At 49.9% G+C, this 27,437-nt stretch overlaps 1 protein-coding gene and 1 pseudogene across 4 annotated transcripts in view; one reads left to right on the top strand and one right to left on the bottom strand.

The window, feature by feature from the left end:
* Window positions 1–26,254, bottom strand: part of Litaf (lipopolysaccharide induced TNF factor) — a 29,107-nt gene extending 2,853 nt beyond the window's left edge. Inside the window, exons 1-3 of one of the 3 annotated variants that reach the window (XM_023711562.1) lie at window positions 26,174–26,254; window positions 3,451–3,693; window positions 1,332–1,485 (exon numbers count right to left, since the gene is read on the bottom strand). In XM_023711562.1, the coding sequence (XP_023567330.1) occupies window positions 1,332–1,485; window positions 3,451–3,688 (392 nt within the window). In that variant the 5' untranslated portion in view covers window positions 3,689–3,693; window positions 26,174–26,254. Of the gene's footprint in view, window positions 1–1,331; window positions 1,486–3,450; window positions 3,694–8,834; window positions 8,841–25,638; window positions 25,663–26,173 lie in introns of those variants that run through there. The other 2 variants (XM_004627752.2, XM_023711563.1) reach the window with 2 other exon arrangements.
* On the top strand, window positions 6,575–7,039 carry LOC101579647 (annotated as a pseudogene). The gene has a single exon (XR_001117028.2). The product of XR_001117028.2 is annotated as a 40S ribosomal protein S17 pseudogene (transcript).
* Window positions 26,255–27,437: the final 1,183 nt, after the last annotated feature.

The following is a 27,437-nucleotide window of genomic DNA, read 5'->3' as shown; positions in this document are numbered from 1 at the left end:
GAAAGGGTTTTCCTCCTGATGTGTATGAGCTTACCCAGTTCAAATCTTGGCAGTGCCCAATATACTCACTGACCTTATCTTCAGCAGCCCCAGAGGGCACAAATGGAGAAAACAGTATAGGTGCAGGGAGGAGCTCCGGCCCCACTCACATTTAAGGAAGGGAAGGAAGCGGGGGCAGAGGGCCTACCTCCACTTCAAAAGCCAGATCAGCAAATATTGCTGACCTGCAATATTCCTTTTATTGTCTTTCCCAGCTTTTCTATAAATATTCAAAGGCAATGACATTTTATTTAACACTTTCTAGCCAAGGCATGAAAGCAGGAGCCCGCACTGGAGGGTACAGGCAATGCAGGGAACCAGCTGCCAAGAAACCTGGTTAAGCCACCCTCTTCCCCACTTAACGGTGACCTCCAGGAAGCTACCAAGATGCCCTGGGGTGCTGAGCCCTCGAGTTGAGGAAGTGAAATATTGTTCCTTCCTGACTTCACGTCGTGGGCACTTGGCAGCGGCAGTGCCAGTCCTCAGAAGCAGAAGGCTCCCAAGGATGCTCACACACCCTGCTTCCTCCAAGGGAATCAGCCAAGCCATGGTTCAGAGTAGCCCCACGGCCAGGAGGGAGGCTGCTATCATTACTTGCTTGGGAAAAAACACTCAATTGTGTTTCCTCAAACTTCTCTCCCAGAGCAGAAATGATTTCTTTAAATATGATGTCCTTGGTACAAACACAAAATTGATGTAATCCTCCTGCATTGAAGATGCCAAAGATACTCCAGATCATTAATGTGTAAGACTTTTGAGGACATTACTATGAAGTGTGTTAAGTATTGCCCGTTTTAAAGCTTCCTTCAGAGTCAAGCAAGGTCTTGAAATTCTAGAAGCAAAAGAAACCCTAAGGGTTCCCCCCTCCATGCAGGTGGGCGGCCGCTCCACCTGTCCCTACAGTCCAGGGAGAGGCTCAAGAAGGGTGAAAAGAAATGAGAGGCATCAGGAATCAGGTTCCAGGTGCCCAAAGGCCTCAGAGCAGGGTTGTCCACTGTGAGGACTCTGTACCCTCAAAGGGCACTTACTTGAATTAGAACATAAGTAGGGAGCTGCATGCATCAATCTGGTGGGGAGGGTCAGGGATGATGAAAAATATCCCACAGTGGCTGGGATATAGCTCAGTGGTACAGTGCTTGCCTAGCACACCCAGGCTCAGTCTGATCTCCAGCACTTCCACAATAAGATATCCTACCACGCACAAGACAGCCCCCACCACAAGGAAGTCCCCAGGCCCCAACACCCATATTGCTGCAGCAGGGAAGCCCTGCAGGGGTCACAAGGGCACTCACCCCAGCAGGCACAGGCTCCCGCAGGACAGCCAGGTGAGGGCACCGGCATTGTAGGACAGCTTGGTCACAATCATCTTGTTGCAGGAAGGACAGCACATCTGGACGGGACGGTCAAAAAAGGACACAGGCTGCTGCACAAAGACGGTCTGTACTGCTAGAAAAGAGGAAGGCAAAGGCTGCTCTACAAACAAGAGATTGCTGGGTAAAGCACAGAGAAGCCAGAATAGGGCTCCTGACGGCTGTTTCCAGCAGCACTAGGCTAGGCACAAGGACAGCACACACCCATAGCCCCCGGCATTCTGGGAGGTTGAGGCAGGAGACTGCAAGTTTCAGCCCTGCCTAGGCAACTTGTATAAAACAAAGGACTGGAGATGTAGCTCAGTGCAAAAGCCCTGGGTTCAATCCCCAGTACTGGGCTGGGGAGGGGAGGGGAGAGGAGGGGAAGGGAGGAGAGGGGAGAGGGTAACCCCAGTCACTATTCATGACACTCAAGCGACCACCCACGGATGAGCGGAGAAATCGGATGAGCAGAGAAATCGAAGAAATAAACTGCAGTCTATCCACACAGTGGGGGCATTATTCAACCTTAAAGAGGAAGGAAATACCCATACCTGCTACAATGTGAATAAACCCTGAGGAGATCACACTGTGTGAAATGAGCCAGTCCCAGAAAGACAGGGGTTATCTGACTCTACTTAAAGGTCACTGGAGTAGTCACACTCAGATACTGTAAACTGAAGAGTGATGGCCAGGTCTCTGGGGAAGTGGATCAAGGAGCTGGTGCTGATGAGGACAGTGTTTCTTTTTGAGGAGATGAACAAGTCCTGGAGACGGACCGCTGGCTCCGTCTGGGCTTGACATGTGGAATGGTATCTTATCTGAACAAGCTGGTGAATGTACTTAGGGCCACTGAGCTGTACTTTCAAATGGCCAAAAAGTGGGCTTTGTTATATACTGTATCAATAAAAAATACAGAAAATGGATGATGAGGAAACACTGGCAAATTTATAGAATTTTCGCTTGAGGGGCTCTTAAAACCTCCATGCAGAAGATGGGGAAAGGCTGCATACACAGTGCCTCCAGGTGTACAAATCCCACACCCACAGGATCCTGTGCCTGCCCAAGGGTCTGAGTCAGAAGCTGGGGCCAGGCTCCCCAAACCACTTTTCAAGCCTCTGAAATGGTCCCAGTAAGATGGCCCATGGGTTATAATCAGAGAAACAGTGAAGGGGTGGGTTTCAGCCCCAGTTTCCTGAAGCTACAGATTTAGTGGTTGTTGGGAGGAGGGAAGGGGCTACACAGAATTCGGGGAAGATATGCTAAAGCTACTGAGGAGAGCTGTTGAAGACCAAAGTTCAGACTGGGTACATAATAGCTCCGTGAAGCTCTCTTTAAAAACATTAAAGTTAACAAAGGTGTTACAAAGGCCCAGCAACATAAGCCACCATGTCCATACATGCAGCAAATACACACGCTAATGCCAGGCAGAGGAGGGTATGTGCAAACTCGTCTGGGCACCGGCTGGAGGACCTCTCCAGGGATAGGAATCGTTACGTACTCAAGTTCTAAAGCTTGTATTTCTGTCAAAGTGACTCCTCCCCTCCGTTCCTTTTTTTTATATCATTGATAGAATGCCATTCCTGTAATCTGTGCCTTGGGGGAAGTTCACTTCAGCCCAGAGCTACTGAGCTCCGTAAGGCCCACAGAAATATACTCCTTCTGGAAAAGCAGCACTGAGGCACACGTGGACACTAACATGTAAGTTGCAGCCGGAATTTTTTGATTCAAGACTGAAGTTATTTACTGATCACTGCATAATCTTAAAAAGCCTAACATTATTTCACCATCCTTCAAAACTTCAAGGTGTCAAGCTGAGCTCAACCACCAGTTGCTCACATATTACTGGCTGCTGGCTCTGTCTGTGCTTGCCATGTGGAATGGTATCTTATCTGAACAAGCCAAGGGAGTAGGTACCTGCTGAGTCCCGTTTCACAGACGGGGAAACTGAGGCATGGGAGGTTATGTGAACACAGATGGTCTGATTCATTGACTTCCTGTACTCAGGCCAAGGCAAGGATAAGGGTGAGTAGGGTGAGCTGGGAACAGGGGCCCTACTTACTTGTGTTGGCACTGGGGTTGAGGACGGGCACTGGCTGGGTATAGTACAAAGGAGGGTTGGTGCCTTTCCCATCTGGGCCGGTCATGAGCCCCGTGGTTGGTCCAGGCATGGGCGCAGGCGCAGGAGCTGGAGGCGTTGGGAAGTAATTGTTAACTGCCACCGTCTCTTCATAGGATGGGGGCGCAGTAGGCATGGAGGAAGGCCCGGGGGCTGCCTGGTAAGGTCCTGGAACCGACATATTACCTAAAGCAAAACCAGAAAACACCAGATAAGAAATTCACCTGATTGAGCCACCTCTAATCTTTCATCTTTCTAAAAATGGCCCAGCTTTATCTGAAAATGAAAAGAAATGCCCCTTCAGGATCCAAGGTCGCTCACCTCAATAGAGGCTTTCCCAAGTAAGAATAAAAAGGTATCAGACCCCCAAATCACCCCCTCCGACAAAACTCCAAGGAGAAGCATCAATCAAATTTGGGCAGTTCCTTCCTCAGACCACACCCAGGGCATGACGGTATTTTTCCTCCCCATACCTAGCGTTTCTCCTTTTTAAAAACCAGTGTGGTTTCCACTCATGGTTCCAGGTGACAGAAGTGATGAAGGCATTCGAAAACCAACCACAAACTATAGAAATAAAGTGCTGAGTAACAGCAGCCAGGGCCCAACAGACGCAGACTGTGTGGGGGGTGCAGGGGAAGGGATAGCAGGAACAGGGTGACAAGTGTTGGTTGAGACATTCAGGAGGGGGTGGCCAGGCATGTGGGAGAAGCTCTGAGGGGCGAAGCTCTGAGGGGCGAGGGGGAGCCGTGAGGGGGAGCCGTGAGGGAGCACCTCCCCCAGGGGCAGTCAGGTTTGTCTTCAACCTGGGGACATTGGTTTGTTTACTTCATAATAATTCAGGTTGTGCAATTAAGGTACGTGGCCTTTTTGTCACGTATGCTCTAGTTCTGTAAAAAGTAAACATGGTGAGGCATGTGGCAAACACCTGCAATCCCAGCCACTAGAGGCAGAGGCAACAGGACCAAAAGTTCAAGCCCAGCCTGGGCAACTTACTGAGATCCAGTGTCAACATAAAAATTGAAAAGGAAGGGCCGGTGAGGTAGCCCAGCAGACCAAGCACCTGCTTTGGCAAACGCAGGGACTAGGGTTCAATCCCAAATCCTGCAAACCGCACCGGGCCAGCCCCGCCCCTGGGCCGCAATGAGTCTGGACATGGTGGTGCACATCTGTAATCCCAGCACTGGGGAGGCTGAAAACAGGAGGATCACTACGAGTCCCAGCTGAGTAATGAGACCCTGCACCAAATACATAAATGGGGGGGGGGAAGGGTTGGGGAGGTAACTCGGTAGTAGAGCACTTGCCAAACACACATGAGCACCTGGGTTCCAATACCCAATACCTTGAAAGAAAAAAGGAGGAAGGAGAGCGGGGGAAGAGACCAGAGGAAGCACGGGGCCACACCCATTCGCACGGGGAAAGGTCCCAGAGAAGCTGGGCATGTATTTTCTTCCATGAGGGCAAAGAAATGCTTTTCCTCCCTGGTACTGCCAATGCTGGCCTAGAATGACATCCTTTGACCTGGGTGTGTTCCGGCGCAGTGGCCGCCTGGCAGCCTGGCAGCCGAAGCAGGACACAATAGCGCCCTTTGTGTGGCTGCGTCTCCTGCCGCGTTAGGAGCCATTCGAACCTTTCCGGGAGGACGAGCAGGGTGCCAGGACGGCTGTGCACGGCTGCCCACCCAGCCTGTGGGCTTCAGGCTCCAGAACTTCCAGAGATGGAGGAAGAAACAGCCTGCAGAAGGCGGAGGGGCTCAGGACAGAGGGAAGAGGGAAGAGGGAGAGGACGTCAGTGGGCGAGGGCTGGGTCCTAGGAAACCCGTGAGGGCCCCCAAAGCACCGGGATTTGTTGGAACGGAGCCACCCTGCAGGATTGTGGGGGCGATGGGCGTGACCTCCAGCTGGGCTTCCAGGGCTTGGCCAGCAGTCGCCTGAGGCTGCTGAGTACTTAAAATTTTTTGCTTTTAAATCTGAGTTTAAGTAATTTAAATTTAAAAACAGGGGTTGGGGTGGAGCTCAGTAGAACAGCAACTGCCTGGCAAGGGTGAGCCCCCCATCCCTAACACAAAATATGTAACTACTGGGACAGCTGGGGTCTGTGAACCTCATTCTGCAACTGTAAATCTGATGAACTCTGAACATGGATCAAAATGTTTTGATAATACAAAAAATGTAGCATCAGGCCAGGGATACAGCTCCGCGGTACAGTGCCCGCCTGGCAAGCAAGAGGTCCTGAATTTGAGGGAAAAAAAGAGAAAAACTAACACCCAGGTGGGCACAGTGGCACTTACCTGTAAACCCTAGATACTTGGGGGGCTGAGACAAGAGGAACCCAACGTGGAGGCCAGCCTAGCCAATTTAGTTAAGACTCTACCTCAAAATTTCAAAAAGCTTTTAGCTGGCAAAATAGCTCAGCAGCCTAAAGCACCTGCTTAGGCAAATGCAGGGACTGCGGTTTGATCCCCTGGCACCACGTCATGCCAGCCCCGCCCCCAGGGACCATCTGAGCCGGCCACAAAAAAAAAAAAAAGCTTTCAAAAAGATGGTGGAAGCTGGGGAGATAGCTCAGTAGAATAAGTGCTTGTCTGACAAACACAGGGTCCTGAGTTCAATTTCTGGCACCACACACACACACACACACACACACACACACAAAGATGGTGGGAGGGGCCAGGGATATAGCTCAGTGACATAAGCACCTGCCTGGCAAGCACAAGGTCTTGAGTTTGATCCCTGATACCGCACACACAAAAAAAAAAGATGGTGGGCATAGTTCAGCGCTAAGAACGCTTGCCTAGCACATGTGAGGCCAAGTTCTAGCCATAGCAACACACACACACACACACACACACACACACACAGCATGTGAGAGGATCTCGATATAAACAAAATGCTGCCTCGATTTTGAAAACAGTATAAAAATGTAAAATATATTTTTAATTTTACAAGTTATATGAGAAATGATCCTAGTTTACATACATGGGGTTAAATTATGAAAAGTATTCTTTTACAAGTCACTGCTTTCTTTATGCCTTTTACAATGTAGCTATTAAAAAACAAAACTGGCTCTTTCCTTGGGACCCGCCAACATGGGCCGCGTTTGTACCAAGACAGTGAAGAAGGCAGCCCGCGTGATCATTGAGAAGTACTATACGCGCCTGGGAAACGATTTCCACACCAACAAGCGCGTGTGCGAGGAAATCGCCATCATCCCCAGCAAGAAGCTCCGCAACAAGATAGCAGGCTATGTCACACATCTGATGAAGCGGATACAGAGGGGCCCTGTGCGGGGTATTTCCATCAAGTTGCAGGAGGAGGAGAGAGAAAGGAGAGATAATTACGTCCCTGAGGTCTCAGCCTTGGATCAGGAAATCATTGAAGTAGATCCTGACACTAAAGAAATGCTGAAGCTTTTGGACTTCGGCAGCCTCTCCAACCTGCAGGTCACACAGCCTACCGTCGGGATGAATTTCAAAACACCACGTGGAGCTGTTTGAATCTTTTTGCTGTGCTGTAATGTCAATAAATTTGGGACAGTGAAAAAAAAAAAAAAAAAACAAAACTGACTCCAGTTCCGCCAAAAAAAAACCCTGAAAATGCCCGAGGCAGCTCTCCCTCTGGCTCTACTGCGCATCACACTAGGGGAATGGGAGCCACGGAAGTTACAGAAAGGAGGAGCGAAGGACAGCGGAGGCAGGCCTCTCAGGGAAGAGCCACGCAAGGCCCCTCAACTCGATGGGGGGAAGAGGGCCTCACAAGATCCGAGGGGGCATTTATAAAAACCACTTCAGTTCTAAAGATGAGATGAACTGTGAAAAGTGGGTTGGAGTGTGTTGTCAGTTCACTTCGCCACACAGGAACAGAAATGGAGAAGAAACAGAGACCACAAACAGCACTGTCACCCCCAAAGCTAGGTGACGTCCTCTCAGGTGGCCCCAGGCGCCTATCAGCTGGCTCTTGCACACCAGCGGGGCTTATCCGCTCGGCTAGCTGGGGGACAATGTGCCCCCCACCCCGCCCCTGAGGTCACCCGCATGTGCCTGCTGCCCTCCGTGCCTGTTCCAGTAAGACAGACCCAGACCTGCCCACACAGATCTTACAAAAACTGCATCACATGAACAATTCCCCAGAAAACATCAGCTGTGGGTGTGTCTGGGAATCCTAAAATAGCACTGTGGGCCTGGGGAAGCTCAGATGAGGAGGGAAGCAGGATCCCTGCGGAAGCCACGGATCAGGCACATAGGCTGCAAAGCACAATGGCTCAATGGAATTCCTGGGGGTGGGGCCCCGAGACCTTGGAGGAAGCAAGGGCCTGGCCTGTGGCTCTGACCAAAGCCCGCACCCCCCTCCTCCCTACAGACTGGGTGTCATCCTGGCATGGAGGGGTCTTATCTTCTGGAACTTTACCGCAAGGCCAGAGAGCCCTGCTTTTAGTCAGACACATAAACACATTTATAATTCTGAAAGAAACAACAGCGTCAGGCCAGGAGAGTAAAAAGAAAACTCTAATCAGCTGGCTTGAAAGTTTTCTAAATTCCACAGCCTTTTTCTCTCAGGCCCCCAAGGCAGGGAAAAGCCGCTAAGCTACCCACCTTCCCTACCTAGCCTGAATGCTGTTTCATTTTCTGTCCCCCACCCCCATTTCTTTTTAGTTTGGCTTCCCCTGGGGAAAGGAGTTGGAGGCCACCTACTCCCCCCCCCACCCCTGCCTGATAGCTCAAAAGTGAAACCCTCCCCACCACACACACACACACACACACACACACACACACACACACACACACGAGCATGCCCACTGCTATCATCAAAAGTTAAGGCCACCTGGGTGTGATGAGGCCCTAGTACAAATTCGAACTAAAGTTTCCCCTTCATCTGGAACAAACAGAAAAGGTTAGGAAAGTTTAATGAAGCAGCACAGCCAGTTTAGCCATCCCGGAAGTGTAGCCTTGGAGAATCCCTCCAAGTAGCCCTGAGCAACTGGGTTATCAGCACACTCCTGGAGTCCTGCAGGCCAAGGAGTCTGGGTTGTCATAGCAACTGGAGCTTTGTAGGGGAAATACAGGCACACACAAGGGGCTCTTTCCTCCCTCCATGGTTGTTTAACTTTGTCATTAGGACCTGCCTGAGTGGGATTCTGTTGAGCCTCTAAAAGAGGGCTCATTGAAGGAGATTATGCATCCACCTCCACCCATCCCCAAAGTCTACCAAGAAAATGCAAAGAGTTGGGGATTTCTGTTTTCCCCATTTCGGAATGACTCTCTTCCAAATTTAGAGAGAGGAATTCTTGAAAGATGGAAAACAGGACCAGGGCCAGCTTTGCAGGCTTGTGACCCTGGCAGCTGCCTAGGCAGGGTCCCACATTCAGAAGGTCCCCAAACTCAGGGAACCACTCTGCTAGGCAATCTCTGTTTCCACACGTCCACGCTGCATTGGGGCCCTGAAAGCTAAGATAGCCAGATGCGATTGCTGGTCACAGAGAAGAAAAGGGAAGAGGCTCATACCCGCAGAGACATGACTTCAACTCAGAAAATGGCCATAACTGACTGTACGATTGGGCCTGACTTCCTCATTTGCGGTTTAAGCCCCTTGGGCTCCTGGGATCTTATTCCAAGATTCCAGGTCTCAGCGGCTTGCTCTCTGGCTCTCTCTCAGGACACTGCTCTCAAAACAAGCAGGGAAGGGCCAATGGCCACCGCGGGCCCCACGGCCTGTGTTTTGGGGCAGTCCCAACCAACTAGCTTCCCAGCCCTCATCTCCCTGCAGCTACCCCATCCTAGGGAGACAAATATGAAACTGTTTTAAATGCAATTAATTAATTAATTAATTAATATACAACTTAATTTCTGTGTAGCATGGGAAATGAAATACTAAGAGATAAGGTTTTACTGGGTGGAGCTGAGCTGCAGAGGGTCACATAGCTACTGTCACATCTAAAATTTTGGTTCTGCCCCCCACACACACACCATTGGGCACCCTATTGAGAATGCAGGGTGTGTAAGAGCAGGTGTTTGGGATGAACAGGTTCTCCAGTCACTGGGTTGCTCCCTAGTGTCACTGGAGGAGCCTATGGGCTCAGCCAGTCAATATGCTGGAGACCTTGCACAGGAAGGACAGAAGAGCACATCAGGCAATACCAGGGGCTGCAAGTGACTTTAGTCTCCACTGTGCAGCTACTTCAAGTCCAAAGGTTCTGAGAGCCAATCTACTTTCTATAGTACCCATCTCTCTCTCCCAACTCCCTCTACCTGCAGTCAGAGGGGGCCAGGAAGATAGCTCAGTGGTCTAAGCGCCTGCCTGGCAAGCACAAGGACCAGGGTTCAATCTCTGGTACTGCATGGGCGCTGTGCTGGCCACCAAAACCAGGTGTGGTGGCACACCCCTATAATCCCAGGGCTGGGGAGGGTGAGACAGGAGGCTCAATTGTTTTTTAAAAAAATGCAGTCAGAGGAAGCCTTGAGGACTTTTTTTAACTGAAACAAAATGTGCAATTCACCCTCTTGTGTGAGTCAACAAGACCAGAATTAAGATATCTTCTTCATAAACTGATAAAACGCTGTTAAACTGTTTGTCCAAAGTCACATGGAAAGGTGATGGCTTGAACTGACAGCCACTGCACTTGAGTTGTTTTTAGACCTCACCAAAGGAGACCCAGACAAAATCAGCAGCCTCATTTTGCACAACCCCCCCCCCCAAATCACACAGATCTGTGGTGAGAACAGCGCTCATGAACTTGCGCGGGGGCCCGCGTCCTTCGCCTCTCCACACTCTGACACAGCCCAGGCTTAAAAAATAATGCCTGCCAGCTAGTTTTGTCCACAAGCACTCTGCAATTCCAAGCAAGCTGCTTCTCCCATAAACAAAGATCTTCATGATCAATCAGGTATGGATAGTCACAACGCTCTTCCCCCTCATGGCTGGGAAGAGCTCAGAATTTCTCTGAAATGAAGGAGCCACCCAGGCTGCTTATGTGAAGCGGTTCTCCTGGGAGAGAGCGATCCCTTGCCAACTTACTTGGTCTGGATTTTTTTTTTTTCACCCTCAGAACTAAGGATTGAGCCAAAGGCCTTCACACAGAGCTATATTCTCAGCCCTTCCTTATTCTGAAGCAGGCCTTGCTAAATTTCTCAGGCTAAGCTTGAGCTTGTGATCCTCCTGCCTCGGGCTTTAAGAGTTGTAGATACTTTCAAAAATTCAAGAGAAAGGCCACACCTTCAGGCCCAGGGATCTTCAGCAATCTGAGCTGATATTAACAAATTGATTCTAAGGGCCAAGGGGATAGCTCAGTGGACTAGGTGACTAGGGTATGATCCCCACTGCACTGGCCCTGCCCCCAGGCCCACTGAGCCGGTCACTGAGACCCGGTGTGGTGACGCGCGCCTGGAATCCCAGCTCTGGGGAGGCTGAAAACAGGAGGATCACCAGGAGTGCAAGCTACAAAGTGAGACTCTGTGCCAAATACATTTTTAAAAAATTGATTCTGAAAACTCAGGAGGTAGACATAAACTACCAGGGACCTCATTTCAGCCACACATTTACTTCTAAAAATGTCAGCCTGGACAGCTCCAGCTTTCTCTGGAATAGCCCCGTGGGGGCTCAGCGCCCACCCCTGAGAGTCCCTCCATCACCTTATGAGGTAGGGTCTGCAGCAGGGAAGCCTTCAGTGTCTGCAGACCCAAACCCTACAGAACACTGTCCCTATTTCAAAATAAAGGCTCTACTTCTGAAGACTACACTCACCCTCCAGGGTCCCGGACAGGACAGCGCAACCTCAAAACAGTGCTGTCACGGGGAAGCTCGACACAAAGGGCTACAAACGTTTCCATGCCCACAACTGGCAGTGCCAGAGATGGCAGAAAAGGCACTGAGAGAAACAGGGTTTGCTGGGAGGGGGCGTTGGGGTGATAGACTCATTACAGTGTTAAATAAAAACACGACCAATCTCTTCACTTTAACATGGTTAATTTTAGCCTGTGCACACCTCTAATCCCACAGTAATCTAGGAGGCTGAAACTCGGGGATTACAAATGCAAGCCCTGCCCAAGCAATTTAGCAATTTAGCAAGACCCTGGCTCAAAAAATAAATAAATAAGGCTGAGGACACAGCTCAGTGCCAAGGTCCTGGGGTCAATACCCAGCGCTGGAGGGGGAAACACACACACGAAGCCTGCTCTGGGCCACTTCAGGGAGAATTCATTCACTCCTCCTCGGATTTGTCTGCACAGTACAGAGGTCAAGCTACAGAGTCTGGAGCCACACTTCAGGTTCTTTTTTTTTTTTTTTTGGCAGAACCAGGGATTGAACTCAGGCACTTACATTTGCCAGGGAAGTGCTTATTCCATTGAGCCATCTCCCCGGGCCCCATACAGTTCAGGTTCTCATCCAGCCTCCGTGGTGCCCTAAAGCTTGCCTTTCAGTACTTCAGTTTGCCCATCTGTATAATGGGCACACAGGCAGTTTCTTCCTCATAAGGCTCTTGGGAGGATTAAAGAACCCATTTGGGAAAAGTACTCAACAAAATGTGGGCACACAAGCACTCCCCCCTGATATATGTCTGGATCTGGATACCTGTCCTTTGGCACCACATGTGGGGAAGTCCCAAGCAAAACAGAACAGGTTAATCACCCCTGGGCTTCAGTAAGTATTTGTAGAAAGCAGTATCTATAGGTTTAAAAAGGACACCAAGAAACTGGTAGTGACGGTGCGTGTCTGTAATTCCAGCATTCTGGGAGGCTGAGGCAGAAGGATCTCCTTTTTATTCCAGATTGGGTAACTAAACAACTTAGCTAGATGCTGTCTGAGAAAAATAAAAAATAAAAAGGGCTAGCTACGCAGCTCAATTCAAAGGCCCTGGGTTCATTGCCAGCACTGCAGGGGGGAAAAGTTTAGGATAGAAAGAGACAGGAGGAGCTGATACCATGAATCTGAGAATGCAGTGCTTAAAGGAAGACGTTTAAGAAATCTTGAGACAGCCAGCCAGCCTCACAGGTCAGCAGCCAAGGTAACTGGAGGTTCCGAAGCTCAAACGTCACGGTATCCCCTAACTAACACTCTCCCGAGCCTGGGCTCCTTCAGATCCTCCACAGACCCTTGAGGGTCTGACTGTGTTCCGTTGTAAGGCTGCTGCTTGTCCAGGCTGAGGGACCAGGCTGGAGGTCAAGGCCATGCGTGGGCGGAGACTTGAGAGGGAAGCACGAGGGAGGCCTGTGAGCAAGATAAGACTAGACAGGAAACAAGCCCCAATCTCCAAGACCGGAGTGGGGCTGTGCTTCCTCCCAGCAATTCCCCAGGGCTGGTCCATCGGCACCCTGCACAAGGGCTGCGGCTCTGCACGCAGCCATTCGTGGCTGAGAGTAAGAAGGGTATAGGCCAGGGGGTCAGGGCCTTGGAGTGAGGGTCTTGGGATCTACTGTCAGCCCAGTGGGGTGAAGAATTCCACCAGGGTCAGTGTCTCCACAGAAGAGAATTCCAGTTCCAAGTTCTCTGACCCTGTCAGGGAAGAACTCTGTTTTCTAAGAAAGACAGACAGGGTGGGGCACTGGAGGGCAGAGATGGCCAGAGACCTCCTAGTAACCTCCTACACTGTCCTGCAGTGTGAAGCACTCAACGCGCCAAAGCAGTCTGACTTCTGAGCCCCAACTGTCTGAGCCATACAAAACTGTGACTCCAGTAGGTCCTTGGTGCCACCACCCCATCAAACTCAGAGATGCCTGTCACTCCACACCAACAATGCCTTCTTTTTGTGGGTGTCAAGTAAAGTCTGAGGTCCTGACCTGACTGCACCCCAAGATGTCACAAATACCAATGACTCCTGCCAGCAGGTACGGGGGCACCTTGGCAGGCAGCTCCACTGGCAGTGTTCACTGTCACACAGAAAGGATGGGGATGTTGTCATCGTCATTATGTTCCTGCATCACTTTTTGTCAGTGTCCCTACCTGCTCAGACAAAATGACCAACAGGCAGAACCCAAGACAAGGAGGTCAAGGACAGAAGAATGGAGCCCAAGGCCAAACACTGGGTTTTTTTGTTGCTGTTTGTTTTGTTGTTTTTTTCTTTCTTTTTTCTTTTCTTTCTTTCTTTTTTTTTTTTAGACAAGGTCTCACTATGCAGCTCAGGCTGGTTTGAACTCATTTTGTAGCCTAAGCTAGCCTTGAACTCACAAAGACTCTCCTGCCTCAGCCTCCCAAGTGCTGGGATTACAGGTATGCGCCAACAAGCCCGGCTTCAAGCACTGTCCTTGAACCTGCAGACAGCATGCAGGCTTCACAGCAAAAGCCTGCCAAGAACTAGCCTGTGGGGAATCCAAGGCCACACAGCTCAGAGGAGTCATGGAGATGTCACTGTACTAAAAATACCATAATACACAGGAAAGTCACACACTTCTAAGTGTTCCCATCATGTACATAGATAGGAGGCTTCACCCTCATAATTCAGGGCAGATGAGCCTGGCCACCTGAATACCCAATGGCTGTTCAGAAAGGACAGGCATAGAAGATGTGTGAACAGGGCCAAAAGAAAGATAGGGCAATGGATCTTTAGGGTACCTGTTAAGCCACAGAAACCCTGGAGCCAAGTCTCCTCAGTTCAAATCCCACCTCTGCCACCTCCAGCCTGTGTGACCTGGGTGAGCTGCTGAGTTCTTCTGGGGCTTGGGTTTCCTGATCTGGAAAATGGGCTAACAGCTGCACTTAATAGCTCAGAGAGCAGCAGAGAGAGCCATGTGCTCAGGACCCAAGGTACATGGGCTGCTGCTGTAAAAGGTGGCTCCAACAGTTCCCCACAGGGAAGCAGACTGACACTGGGAAGGGCCTGCCTGAGCCTCCCACAAGCCCCCCCCCCCAAAACAGAGAGGTCCCACCCAGTTACTCCACAACCTCTGACTGTGGATGTCAACCTGAAGTGGCAGAAGGGACTCTGCACACAGGATCAAAGCAAGGATCCTGAGATGGAGGTGATCCTGGATTACCTGGTGGGCCCAGTGTCATCACTAAGGACTTGCAAGAGGCAATCAAGTCAGAGAAAAGATTATGACGGCAAGCCCCACAAGCTTCCAGATGCTCTGCACCTATAGTGGCCCTGCCAGGCTCATTCAGATCTCAGCTGGCTCTTCAGGGCTCTCCAAATCAGCTCTGCTTTCTCTGTTAAACAGGGAAGGGGGGAGAGAAGGCCAGGGGTGTGGTAGTACACATCTTTAATTCCAGTTACTCAAGAGGCTGAGGTAGGAGGATTGCAAATTCAAAGACCAGCCAGAGCTACGTTAGTGAGGCTCTACCTCAAAGTCAATAAAATTAATAGAACTCAGATGGAAATAGGATGCAGCTACCTGGAAACTCCCACGCAGGCCCTTCCTGCTAGACAGTGGCAAGCAGAGAGTTGGACAGAGCTGTGTCCATCCCAGGGCTTTGTGGGAGGCAGGCTTGAAGGGTAACAATCAAGGCTATCTGGTAAAAGAAATCTCTACACAGAAAGTGCTGTATGGCTTCTTGTAACCACACCAGTAAAATGAAATTAATGTACGTAGCGGTGGAATTTATAATTAAAAAGGAAGTCGAATGAAGAAGTTTGAAAAACTCAGCCTGGCCCTGATACAAGGAAAAGGCCTCATTAGGAGAACCAATCAAGGACCGAACAAAGCAACAGAGCCTGAAGTCTCTCGTGCCCAGGTTCTGGTACTGCACCCTCTCAGGTGCCCGAGGCCCAGGCCACCCACTCAGTAAAGTGTAAGCCATAAACCTTGGCAGCATCCGAAAGGAGTCTTGGCAGGCGTGGCTTCCTCCACCTATCTTTCCATGGATGCATGGATCACCTCGGGGCTTGGGCACAGCCAGATGCAGGCAGCACCTGGGGAAGAGGGGGCAAACCCACTAGACCCAGCGACTTGACAGCTTCCAGCCTGCAGCCAGAGCCAGCTCAGAAACGCAGGACTTTAGAAGTTAAAATTTTTTTTCTTTAGAGATTTGCTTTCTTTAGGGACTTGTTCAAACTCACTCAAGCCTTGGCATTAAGGACCACCCCTCTCCTCTCAGTCAGGATAAAGGGCAGGTGCAGCTGGGGCTGCAGGTGGGAAGCTGGCCAGCACACATCCTTGTGTCATCGGATCCCTCCCCCAAGGCCCCACCACAATCTGTGTGGGGAGAGATGGAGATCTGGGCCATGAGGACCCTCATTTCCCCAAAACTGGCTTGGAATAATCCCTTTTGCCTTTTCACCAAAGATAAATGGCTCCTTTGATTTGGTCAGCGGCACGCAGAAGAACCTGAGCACACAGACCTGGTGGCCAGTAACAGAGCCACAGCCAGGAAGGCTGTAGGCCTGAGAGTCCAGTCCTGCTGTAGGGTGAGGCAGGACCAAGGCCTGGGGAGGTAGCACACAGGGAAATGTTGCCCCGGAGCCTTAGGATTTAATGTTGCCGACTCTGCTGGGTTTGGAACTCAGACCTGTTTTACTTCTTTTTCTTGCCAATTTCCCCCTTTAGAAAGGGTCTGATTTCCCTACTTTTGATTTCACAGGCCTGAGGCTGGAAGGAAATTCACCTGCAAGTGAATCATGCGTGAGCCTCCACCCAGTCTGACTTCTTAGAAGAGGCTCTGGACTTTGGACTTGAGTTGGCCCTAGAACAAGCCAGGGCCTTGAGGCTACTGGGTTAGGATGAAAATAACTTGTATGTGAAGCTGCCATGGGCTTTAGAGGTGTGGAGCAGAATGTGATGGCTTGAATGAATCCCATCAAGTCACTGTCTCTGGCTTCTGTCTCTCTCGGACTTCTCTCCTTTTCCATCTCAAACAACGGTAGGACATAAGGAGACCCTCGGCAAATGCCAACAGCTAGATCTTGGATTTGCAGCTTCTGATACTGGAAGCCAGTAAATTTCTGCTCATTATAAGTTACTAGTCTTAGGTTGTCATATCATAGCAGCAAAAGTGGAGTAAGGATACAGGAACTTTACTAGTTTTGTAACTTGTCTGTAAATCTGAAACTATGCTAAAATAAAAATTTTGTAAAAGGGGGCCAGGGAGACAGCTCAGTAGAGTAAGTGCTTGCCTGGCAAGCACAAGGTTCTGAGCTTAATCCCCAGCACTGGGAAAAAAAAAAAAAAATTATATATATAAAAAAAACCCTGCAACTGATGTTATGATATCATTTTTCACCCAATCACTCAGAAAAGAACAAGACGTTTGACAGCCCACTGAGCTGGCCTAGATGTAGAAACTAAGGACTCCCAAAAAGTGCTAGTGGGAGGGTAAACTGAGGCTCACCTCTGGGGGCATCTGCCAAAATCTAATGTGCAGAAGTCCGGAGACCAGGAACTACTCCTCTGGCAGTCTGCACTCAGGATGACCCCACTCTGGCCCAAGGTGCATTCCCTCTAACGTTGGGAAGACGGGCAGCAACTGTCCGCAGGGAGGGCTGGCCCATCCCAGGGAAAGGCCACACAGCCCTCAAAATGGAACGAGGAAGCTCTCTGTGCGGAAATGCAGTCACCTCCAAGCTATGTTGACACATGAAGAAGCCAGAATGGTGTTTACAGTAAGCCATCTATTTATGTCCTGTTTCTTCTTATATCCCTAAAGGACACGCAAATAAGTCCCGTGGGCGTCTGCGGAGGAGAAGTAGGTGGACTGAGTGGGGCGGGCGCAGCACTGCCTCTGTTGATCCCTTGCATTCCTGACCTGCAGCAACATTGACATAGTCAACAAAGAATTAAAGCTCTCATTTTAGACGAAAAAAGTCTCTACAAACCTCCCCGGGCCTCCTTCCAGTGTCCTTGTATCTCACAGCCTTTGTCCCTTGAACTGTGTCCCTGTCCAGTCTGTGGCCCTGCTCAGTTCTTCCCTGTTTGCATAGCGATTAGAGGTTCTGGCTAGGCCGCCCTCCACATCCTTGTTCCTCATCAGAAGCGTCAATGGGCTGTGGCTGAAAATATTTGAGAGAACTACTGGTACTGGACAAGTACAGACTGGTTTTCTGCTGCCACTGTCCCCTAGACGATGCAGCATAATGGCCTATAATGTACCTATATTTACCTTATACTATTGGCTGCTAGAAGTAATTACCAGAAGCAATGTGGAGATGATTCGAAGCAGAGGCAGATGTGCGCACAGTCTAGGCAGATGTTATGGTACCTGGGTCCTAGAAATCAGACCCCAAGCGCACCTAGGGCTAACTACTGTCTGGGGAGAAGATGTTCCTTCTACCACTCCGCTGCGTCATCTCCAAGTTCATACTGGCAGCACGCCGCTCATGGGCACAAAGTATTTTTCCTGATTCTGCACTATGACCCATTTTTACCTTCAAAGGTTCTAAAGCCTGTGTGCCTAAGGATGAGAAGACAGAGATGCAGGATTAGGCACAAAGCGGAAACTGAGTCTGGGGTCTAGGACTTGGCTCTGGGAGGGAACAAGTGCCAAAACCAAGTGCCAAAAAGGAGCAATGAGGATGATGTCCCTTATCGGCACCCCTGTGGGGCAGAGGCACCTAGTGGGCCAATAAGGTGTGGTAGAGATGCAGGAGCCTTCCCACCATCAGGGGGCACCAGGCTGGGCCTTCTGGGGACCACATAGAGGGCTCCAGTTCAAGATTGGAGAAAGCCTGGGGAGGCGAAGCTCAAGGTAGAACAGTGCCAGCACTCGCAACGCCCCAGGGGTGCCATCCCCAGCATGAACCAAAAAAAAAAAAAAAAAAAGCCAGGGGCAGAACAGCCCCTAGAATCCACCCGCCCCCACAGAAAAGTACTCAACTCTTGCCAAGAAGTTCAGTTCCTAAAAGTAAGCCTCCGAACCCTGGATACCAGGAGAAGCCACCCACAGCAGACGCCACCCAACAGATCCCGCTGGCATAAACACACATCAAAGGCCATAGACACAGGGCTCAGAAATTTTCTTCAAGTATAGAAAACCATGTCTCTACACATAAGCCGTGGCCTCTGTGGCTGCATTCTGATCCACAGCCTATTGAGGCTCAGAAAATGAACCCCCACACGCAACTCCTTGGCATGCTGAGCTCTCCTGCCTCTGCTCCTGTCTCCCCAGAAGCACAGGACCTTTCTCTGAATTTGTCATTTGACAGGAAATGGTTTCTCCAGCAAGAAATCATACAGGAATCTGTCACGAGGATGAGTGACTCACCACAGGGAGGAAGACCAAAGGTCAGCCCTTTGCACAGAACTCTGTCAAAAGGCTGTCACCTGTCTGACAGGCCCACTGTCTCACAGATCACCAACTCCCTACATTACCTACTCCCATACCAGTCTAGAAGGTTCTAGATTTCAGGTGGTTCTCCCAAAATGCTCCTGTACATGTAATGTCTACAACCTTTTTCTCCTGTTCATCTGCCCAGGATGGGCAGCCTCCCAGGGTATAGACAAAGCTCTCTTGACCCTACAGCGCTCCCAGGGGCTGCTGAGAGTGTGGCGGACTGGTCTGAGCTTCTGCTCTGAGCATTCTGTGTTCCTCGAGGCTTGGATCTGCTTGCTTTCTGGGCTTTGGCCAAATTCCAGATACTGCAGGGTGTCTAACTACTGCTGCCTAGAAAAGAATAGCAACCAGTCTTGCCTTTAGCAAGGTGTAAAGATCTGCTGTCAGGAGGGAGAGGTCCCTGGCACACTCTCCCACCCACTTCCCAGACACCACTCCCACTTCACTCAGGTCTGCTGGCACCTGCTGTTGCCTGCCTCCTAACAGCTCCCTGTGCCAGGCAGTTTTCCCTAACAGGAGCAAGGGATGCTCCACAGGGCAAGGGCTGTGCTGTGTTCCTTTAGATTCCCAACAGGGAAAGCCACCCCACAGAGCAGCTCCACGGAGCCGAGGGTCAGGGGTCCATCTGACCCCAATATCCTGTACACCACAAAGTATCTCTAGCAGGAGCTCACTTTCTCTGCCCCCCTCACCCCAGTACTAGGAATTGAACCTAAGGCCTTCTTTCAATCTGAGCTACAATCTTCAGCTAATTTTTTTGAGACAGAGTCTCACTACATCAATAAATTGCCCAGCCCATGTACAAACTTGTGATTCTCCTGCCTCGGCCTCACAGAGTGCTAGAACATAGATGTGTGCTAAGATGCCTGGCAAAAAAGGTCTATTTTTAGCCTGGCATGTGGTTCTGTGGCTGAGTACTTTCCTAGCATGGGGCTTGAGCCACATTACCACATACATGAAAGTCTACAGTCTTTGAAGAAGGCAAACACCGCCTCGTTCCACTCTACCCCGGAAGATGAACGCGCGCATCACTGTCCTGCGCCCTGGACGGGGCGGGCTGAGAAAGCTCTGGGGTCTCTTCCAGAACCCATGACGCCAGTGTAATCACGAGTAGGAACATCACACAAACCCAAACTGAGTGACGTTCCCCAGACTTCCGGATCACTGCTCCTCCAAACTGTTAGGGTTGTGAAGAGGACAGAAACTGTCACAGCCGCGGATCTGGGACGAGTAATTCACTGCAGATCCTGGCACAGAAAAATGGACATCAGTGAAAAACTGGTGGTGAGCTCCAACTAAAGAATGGAATTGAGCGAGCAGTCACACACACAGCGGTTTCTTTCTCTGACAAATATACTGCAGTGACCTGAGAGGAACTGAGTGGGGCTGCAAGGGACTTCTCTATGTTAATGTTACAATCATCCCAACAGTGTGATGGTGGATTGAGGGTGTCAACTTGAGAAAGATAAGCTCAACAAAACTGGCTGAGCAACTCCACATGCGAGGGTGGCTCTCCTACCCCATGACGCAAAGGAGAAATGAGGAAGAATGGGTTGCTTCTGTCTCCTCAGTGGAGCTCGGGGCTTCATTTCATCCTGAATGTCAGTCACCTCCTGGCTTCCAGCGCAACTCTCCCTCCTGATAGGGGCTCACAGGAGACGCCACAGTGAGCTCCACACCTTCAAATGGATCCTCTGGTCTCCAGGGCGCAGGCAGACCCTCTGCACTCTTCCACATCTGATTGTATGGGCAGCAGCTGTAAGCCAATCCTGTAAATTCTTACGAAGCTGTGTATCTTGTGTTGTATCTGTTTCTTCAGTAAACACTGACTGATACAGTTAGTTTAGGGGCTGGGCATGTAGCTCAGTGCCAGCTCACTGCTCAAAGTCTAGGCTCACTAAAAAAGCAAGTAAAGTTTAAATATCTCCAGAGATCATACTCGCTTTATAAATGATCATAATGAAACTTCAGGATGCGCAGAATAGGCAACTCTCACCCAAAAGCACTGTTAGATTTTAAAAATGCAAAATTTTATTTCATTTATTTTTTTTTTAATTTTATTTATGTGTGTGTGTGTGTGTGTGTGTGTGTGTGTGTGTGTGGCCAGCTCAGCCCACCAGGGGGCAGGGCTGGCTGGCATGTGGTGCTGGGGGATTGAACCACCGTCCCTGTGCCTTGCTGAGCTTGTTCTAAGTAGGTGCTTTAGACCACTGAGCCATCTCTCCAGCCCCTAAAAATGCAAAATTTTAAACATAGTTCAGTTTTACAATTTTTAAAAAGTATATTTTGGCTAAGTATCAAAAGAATAAGGTGGGGGGTAGGGGAAGGTTTCTGACATTTCCAACCAGGGAGGTAGGGCAAAGGCAGAAGGAAAAATTTGAAAATGATGCCCCAGAATTTCAGCAAAGAGTTACCAAGTTACGTCTCAAGCCAGAATGCACTGCTTGTCCACAAATCCTCATTCTTTTTAAAATGGAGATTTCAGAACTCTCACAAAGTAGTTTTAGCCACATGTAGGTGGTAAATGCTGCTACAAATACACTCTGCCCCCTGTATGAACCATTTTCTAGGTTCAGGTATCAGATCAACACGCAAAAGAGCAAGGCCTTCAGGGAGATAAAGCATCGCTTCAACCACCAACTTAATCCTCTAAAATCAATTCTTCCTGAAAGAAAAAGAATATTCAATTCCATCCCCATGTCCACAGCCCAGGGGCCCAGAAAAGAAACACTAGGCAGATTTCCATGAATATGTAGATCACAGAAATGACCCCAAGAAAAAAAGGATTCCTTCAGCAAAAGAAGGGCACTCACATGTAAATTGCCAGGTCACTCCAGAAAAGTCTAGTTTGTAAACAAGACTGAGAACTACTGGGAAGGCCAAAAGGTTTGGTCTTTAAATGCCCTGGCAGAAAAATGCTCTACAAAAATGTAGCTTTGCAGATCCACACCACCATAAACCCTAAGGTACTACCCCATTTGCAGTTACAAAGTCAGATACTGCTTAAAATTCTAAGCCTAAGGGCCACAAGCTAGTAATCTTTAAAATACAGATTTTGCAACACTGTCATAATAGAACTGACTCTGCCTATGGCTTTAGAAAAATGTCCAAATAGAATGAACGGCGCTTCTTAAATCATAAATGGTGAAAAGGAAGGATTTAGACAAAAGGGGAAACTGAGACCTCCAGTCCTCTGCAGAAGAAAGTGAGAAACTGCAAGCCAACTTTACTCCGACCCCAAACGAATTCAAACTCAGTATATCTGGAAAGGAAAAAAAAAAAAAAAAAAAGCCACAGAAGCATGGTGAAATATTTCAGAGAAATGTTTTCAAGTTACATCTTCTGAACTCAGCATGTTCCTGCAGGGCCACTAGCTCCACAAGCTGAAGAGATAAAATTACCACCAGCTCAAACCCAGGTTCAATATGGCGCAACTATAAATTACACTGATTGGAAGAATGGAATGGAAAATGCTTCCATCCATAGAGCACTGAGCTGTTCCCTACAATCAGAGAGGGCCACTTCCCACTGGATTCCTGGTGAAACCACATCCCCACTTTGTACATGAATGATGGCTTTTGATGAAACCACACAGAGATCATTAATAAGCCTGTGTCAGGATACCAAACTGTGCGTACTCTGATTTCAATTATAAGAAAAACAGCCAGTGAGAAAAGCCAGAAGCCACCCAATAAGCAAGACTTGTGCTCCTGTGATGAAATGATGGCTGACTTCTTTCTTTACTTTCCGCACTGCCTAAAATAGTGGTATTTGTACATTTTTAAGACATCCGTACGTGGTCTATGAATAACCTCACTGGACCCAAGACTTAGGCAAGCCAACACTGAGCCCTTACATTCACCCACGGAGCACTGCCAAGTCTAAGTCTCCATGAGCTAAATGGCTGACATTCTCCATCATTACTTTCTCTGAAGCCTCGAGCTTTGGATCCTGGTAAACTCCTTACAAGAAAGACAGGTAAGGGAATAATTGCTACCATCCCCACAGTCTCTCTGTAATATTACCTTTCTCTGAGATGTCTTAAACCTGTTAGGAGTGCAGAAAATGACACCAGCATGTGGCACACAGACTCTGGACTGGACACCACAGGAAGAGCAACAGAAACAACAGCTCTCTGACCTCTCCCTGCTTCCTTTTCCCCAAGGCAGCCAGAAAAAGGATTCCTCTTCCTGGACCAGGCCACAGGAACCAGACCCCTCTCCCCAAAGCCACTGAGCCTGAACTGTCACCCCAGGTGTGTCAGCTTCCTGCATGGGAGCTGGCCCTGAGGAAGGCTTCATCTCCCTGTCTGACAGTAGGTCTTAAGACCCTGGGTCCAGAGGCTCTGGCCCCACCAGGAAAAGGAAAGCACATGACCCAGAGGGCCAGGAGGCATCTGAGCTGGTCTCCCAGTCTGTTCCCATTAGCTTGCATCCTGTTCTTGTCACATTTCTACATAGGTATCCATACCTTACTGGATCTGAGCATAAAAACGAACAGATTTTCGTGGGATTTTGATTCTTCACTTCAGAAGATTCCTATGTCCTGTAAAATTTTATTCAAATTAACCTGTTATGCTTTCCTATATTTAATTTGTCTTTGTTATAGAAATCTCTTGGCAGTGTGGAAAGCAGAGGCTAGACTTTTCTGCCCCTACAAGTACAATAAAATCAAACACAGTTCTTTTACTGAAGTAATCTGTGGCCTGAGGGACAAATTCCATTAGATCCAAAGGTGTGACCGCCTCTGTCCAGAGTGTCACTCAGGCTTAAACAATAAAATAAAATGATGAGGAACCAGGAAAGTACTACTTGACCTCAAATAACAATTCTAAAGTGAGTTAACACCAATCAAGCCCTGATCAAGCTGTATGTCCAGAGATGTCAAAAACATGTGGGATAAAGAAATGAAGAAGTCTATTTACCTATCAAGATAGGCCACCTGGCTCCATAGGCCATGTTCATGGTAGTAAAAACAAAAAATAAAAGGAGAACAAGTTACGGTGCTAAGACTGTTAGTCTTCCTTTTACAGAGCCCCATTTTTTTCACTCTCTCAGTAGCTATGAAGAGATTCATCTTCCAGATAATTTTGTGTCCCTAAGGGGCCACAGCCTTTTTCATCTCCCATCAGCAGGGATGATCAGATTAAAGACAGCAAAGCATACAATTTATCATCTTGAAAATCAGCTTAGCCTGGAAATGGCTTCTAGTTTTTTCCTCTCATAGGTCCACTTTTACACTCCTTGACCTCAGGCCTGGAGACACCCCCTCTGCACTTTTGCCAAGTGAGACCTGCTTCTTTGAAAGTGTTCCTGCTTTAGCTTTTCCAGGAAACTTCCCCAAACTCAGTTCCCTCCCTCCCATTCTTAAACACTTCCCCAAGTTAAAAGGGCATGAGTGAGCACTTCCTTTTTCATCTGTGTCCCTCCTTTGCACCCTTAGCATAAGCCCCTTAGGACCTGAAGCCATTCCCCCACACACAAGGGTGGCATTTTATTTCTCCACAATCACCCAAAGGGGGCTTGCAGCTTAGCTCAGTTGTTTAAAGCACCTGCTTGGGTAAACCCAGTCATGCGCAGGGGACTGTGGTTCAATCCTCAGCTCCACATGCAGCACTAGACCCACCCTTAAGGCAGCCTGAGCCAGCAAAAAATAAAAAAATAATCCTTCACAATCACCCATAAAAGCAACTGAAAGAACAAAGAGAAATGTAGCTACCAGAGACAAGGAATTACTTCAATATAGTATTTTAGAGACTTTAAAAATGATCCTACAGTGCTTCCCTGACAAGCGCAAGGGCCTGAGTTCAATCCCTAGTTCCAAAAAAAAAAAAAAAAAATGATCCTACAGGGGGCCTGCCCCTTAGCTCAGTTCTTTAAGTGGCTGCTTCAACAAAGCAGTCAGGCTCAGGTTGCTGTGGTTCAATCCCCACAACTCAAGCCAGCCAAACCTGCCCTGAAGGCATTCCGAGCCAAAAAAAAAAATGATCCTACATCAAACACTGAGTCACTTATGCACAAAAATATTACAAGATTACTTTTTCAAATATGAATGAAAGCATGCATTATTAATGCCTTAAAGTAACAAGAATGAGGGAAGATGGCACTTTCCCAGAGTGGATCTACAATGAATGTTTCTTAGAGAACCGAGTGCACTTTTACATGGCACAGCAAGGCTGGCTGTGAGGAAATCTGAGTGCTCTATGGGCGTGACTCCACGCCAGGGACAGCAAGTCACCCTCTCACTGGATCCTAATCCAAACGATAAAATCAAACACTGGAAGGATTCCAAATACCGCCTTATGCCTTTTTCTACAAGCATTTACAAGCATGAGGTTAGTCTCAGTCTAAAACAGCCAGGATGAGAAAAAGACTCGGGTGGGATGAGGCAGTGGAAGCTATCAAGCACACATTTGTGCCAATCATGACTTTCCTGAAAAGGACTCCTGGGCTCCAGGCAGCTCTTGAGTGAGCTCCAGCTCACCAAGCCAAAGGGAGGGAAACATTCCCTCTGGGAAGTCTGGAGGTAGCTCACAGGGTTTTGTGGCTTCCAGCAACTGGATTTCCCAAAGACCGCAGCTTAGTCTGACATTCAGACACCAGCTTCACTCATGGGCAGTACAAAGCCAACCAGGAAAGCAGGGAAGGTCCAGCTGGCTTGATCTCTGAAGCGTGGCCATTGCAGAACACACCCATGTCCCCATCAACCTCCTCCTTCTAACCCAGAGCTCGAACACAACACCCACTGGGCCCAATGCCCAGATCCACACTGCCCTGGAAGCCAGAGAGGAGTGGGCACTTAGCAGAGACAGAGGATGCCCACCTCTGTCACCGGTCTCTGCCTGTCTCACCAGCATCCAGCCCTCACAAGGAACGGTGGAAACCTAGGCTCTCAGTGGGCCACCCCCACGCTGCCGGGAGGTCGGCCGGGGGCCCAAGCTCACTCCGGTCAGTGTCCCCGGAAAATGATCCCAGTTCCCGCGAGGAACTCATCCGTCAAGAGCGATGCCCGCGCCCCCGAGGAGCCCATCTGCGGCGCCCGGAAACTCGTTGGGCTTTTTGTTTTGTTTGCTTTTCGTTTCTGAATCCCAATGACGACTCTAGAAACTCCAACGCAGAGACCTACAGCCACGACGGAGAGTCGCGCCTTTTCCGGAAAAGCCCGGGGCGTCCGCGCCTCTCCCGGGAGGGGGACCCCGCGGACGAGCAAAGCACGCGATCGGGGTCGACCCCTACACACGTGGCACAGTTGTTCGGCCCACTTCGCAACTCAGGGTCGAACTCCACTTTTAACGCGGCAGAACAAGCCCCGGGAGGTTGGACCCCGCGCCCCATCACCCCGCCGAGGGGTCTCCCGGAAGCCCTGCCGAGGACGAGGCCCCGGGGCTCCCGGCAGGTGAGGGCTCCGCGAGGATCTCGCTCTGGGAGCTCCGCAACACCCCACAACCACCCCATCCCCGGCCGCTCGCCCTGGCTCACCCTGGCGCCGCACTCACCACCACCCGCACCGCCAGTCGCACCCAGAGGTCTGCGCGGGGCTCGCGGGCTGACCGGGAAAAGAACTCGAGGGCGGAGCCGCTGGGAATGGGCGGGGCGCGTGGTCGGTGGGCGGGGCTGAGCGGGCAGGGGCGGGGCTTCCCACTCGTTAGGCTTCTGTGCTTCGCCCTGCCGAACCCACCGCTCCGCACCCCGCCCTTGGGTGACCCCTCGCCCATCCCTCACCCAAGTCCTCGCCAGCAGCCACGACCCTTCCCTGCACCCTTGGATCTGCCCCCTGCTCTCAGGACACTCGCGTGCCGGACTATGCCTGTAAACCCAAAACCCCCAGTTTCACCCCAGGGCTCTTCGCATGGACCTCAGAGCGCCCCACTTGTGGGCCCTGGTGTGTCCCCTATCGGATTCTGCCTCGACGCCTCGGTCCCTCCCTGAGTCCGGGACACCCTGTCGTCTCTCCGGATTTCCCGCTTTTCTTTCTCGGGGGCCCGCTGCGGCACACGCCTGTGCCTTCCCTTCTCCACCTAAACTCAAAGCATCAACTGCGAGCCCCAGCCCCGAGAACGCCCCGCGCCTCTGCTTCTCTCATGTAACTCTGCTTCGTGGAGACAGAGAGCTTGAGAGGCTCTCTGTGTCTTTAGGCACGGTTACCCTTTCTAGCTCAGTCCCCAGTGTGTAAAAGGGACTGGGTAACAGTTCCTAGGCCATAAAATTAACTGAGAATTAACTGAGATGGGGTGTATGCGTGGGGTTGGCAGAGTGCTTAATAAGGTGGGGACACTGTGTGCTCCCACCATGGCCAGTAGCCCCATGAATCCTTACTCGCAGAAAGCACTGGAAATCTAAATGTTGCCACTGGCCTATCAGCCTGGAGTACCATCGCCAGGCACAGCCAGAATACACCTGGGAAGTGACTGGAGCTTTCAATCCTCCAATAGACTGAACCCTGTCCGGGACATGGAGAGAGAAAGGCCTTGTGGGCAGGGAGCCTGCAGCCCCACAGTGAATCAGAGACCTGGAACTTAGGACTCTGGGAATGGAATCCAGTGCCTTTATGCTGAGATCCTGAAGATACTGAAACTGAAGCCAGGCATGGTGGCACATGCCTGTCATCCTAACCACTCTGGACTGAGGCAGGAGGATTACATGTCCAAAGCCAGCCTGGGCAATTTAGCAAAGCCTCATCTTACAAAAAGAAGAAACATGCTGAGGTCTAGAGGGATTCTGGCTCTCCAAGATCCCATGACAA

The sequence above is a fragment of the Octodon degus genome, unplaced genomic scaffold, assembly GCF_000260255.1.
Source record: "Octodon degus isolate 3935 unplaced genomic scaffold, OctDeg1.0 scaffold00021, whole genome shotgun sequence".
Taxonomy (NCBI): Eukaryota; Metazoa; Chordata; class Mammalia; order Rodentia; family Octodontidae; genus Octodon; species Octodon degus.
The sequence above is the reverse complement of the archived record's forward strand: the minus strand, read 5'-3'. Positions and strand labels throughout refer to the sequence as shown.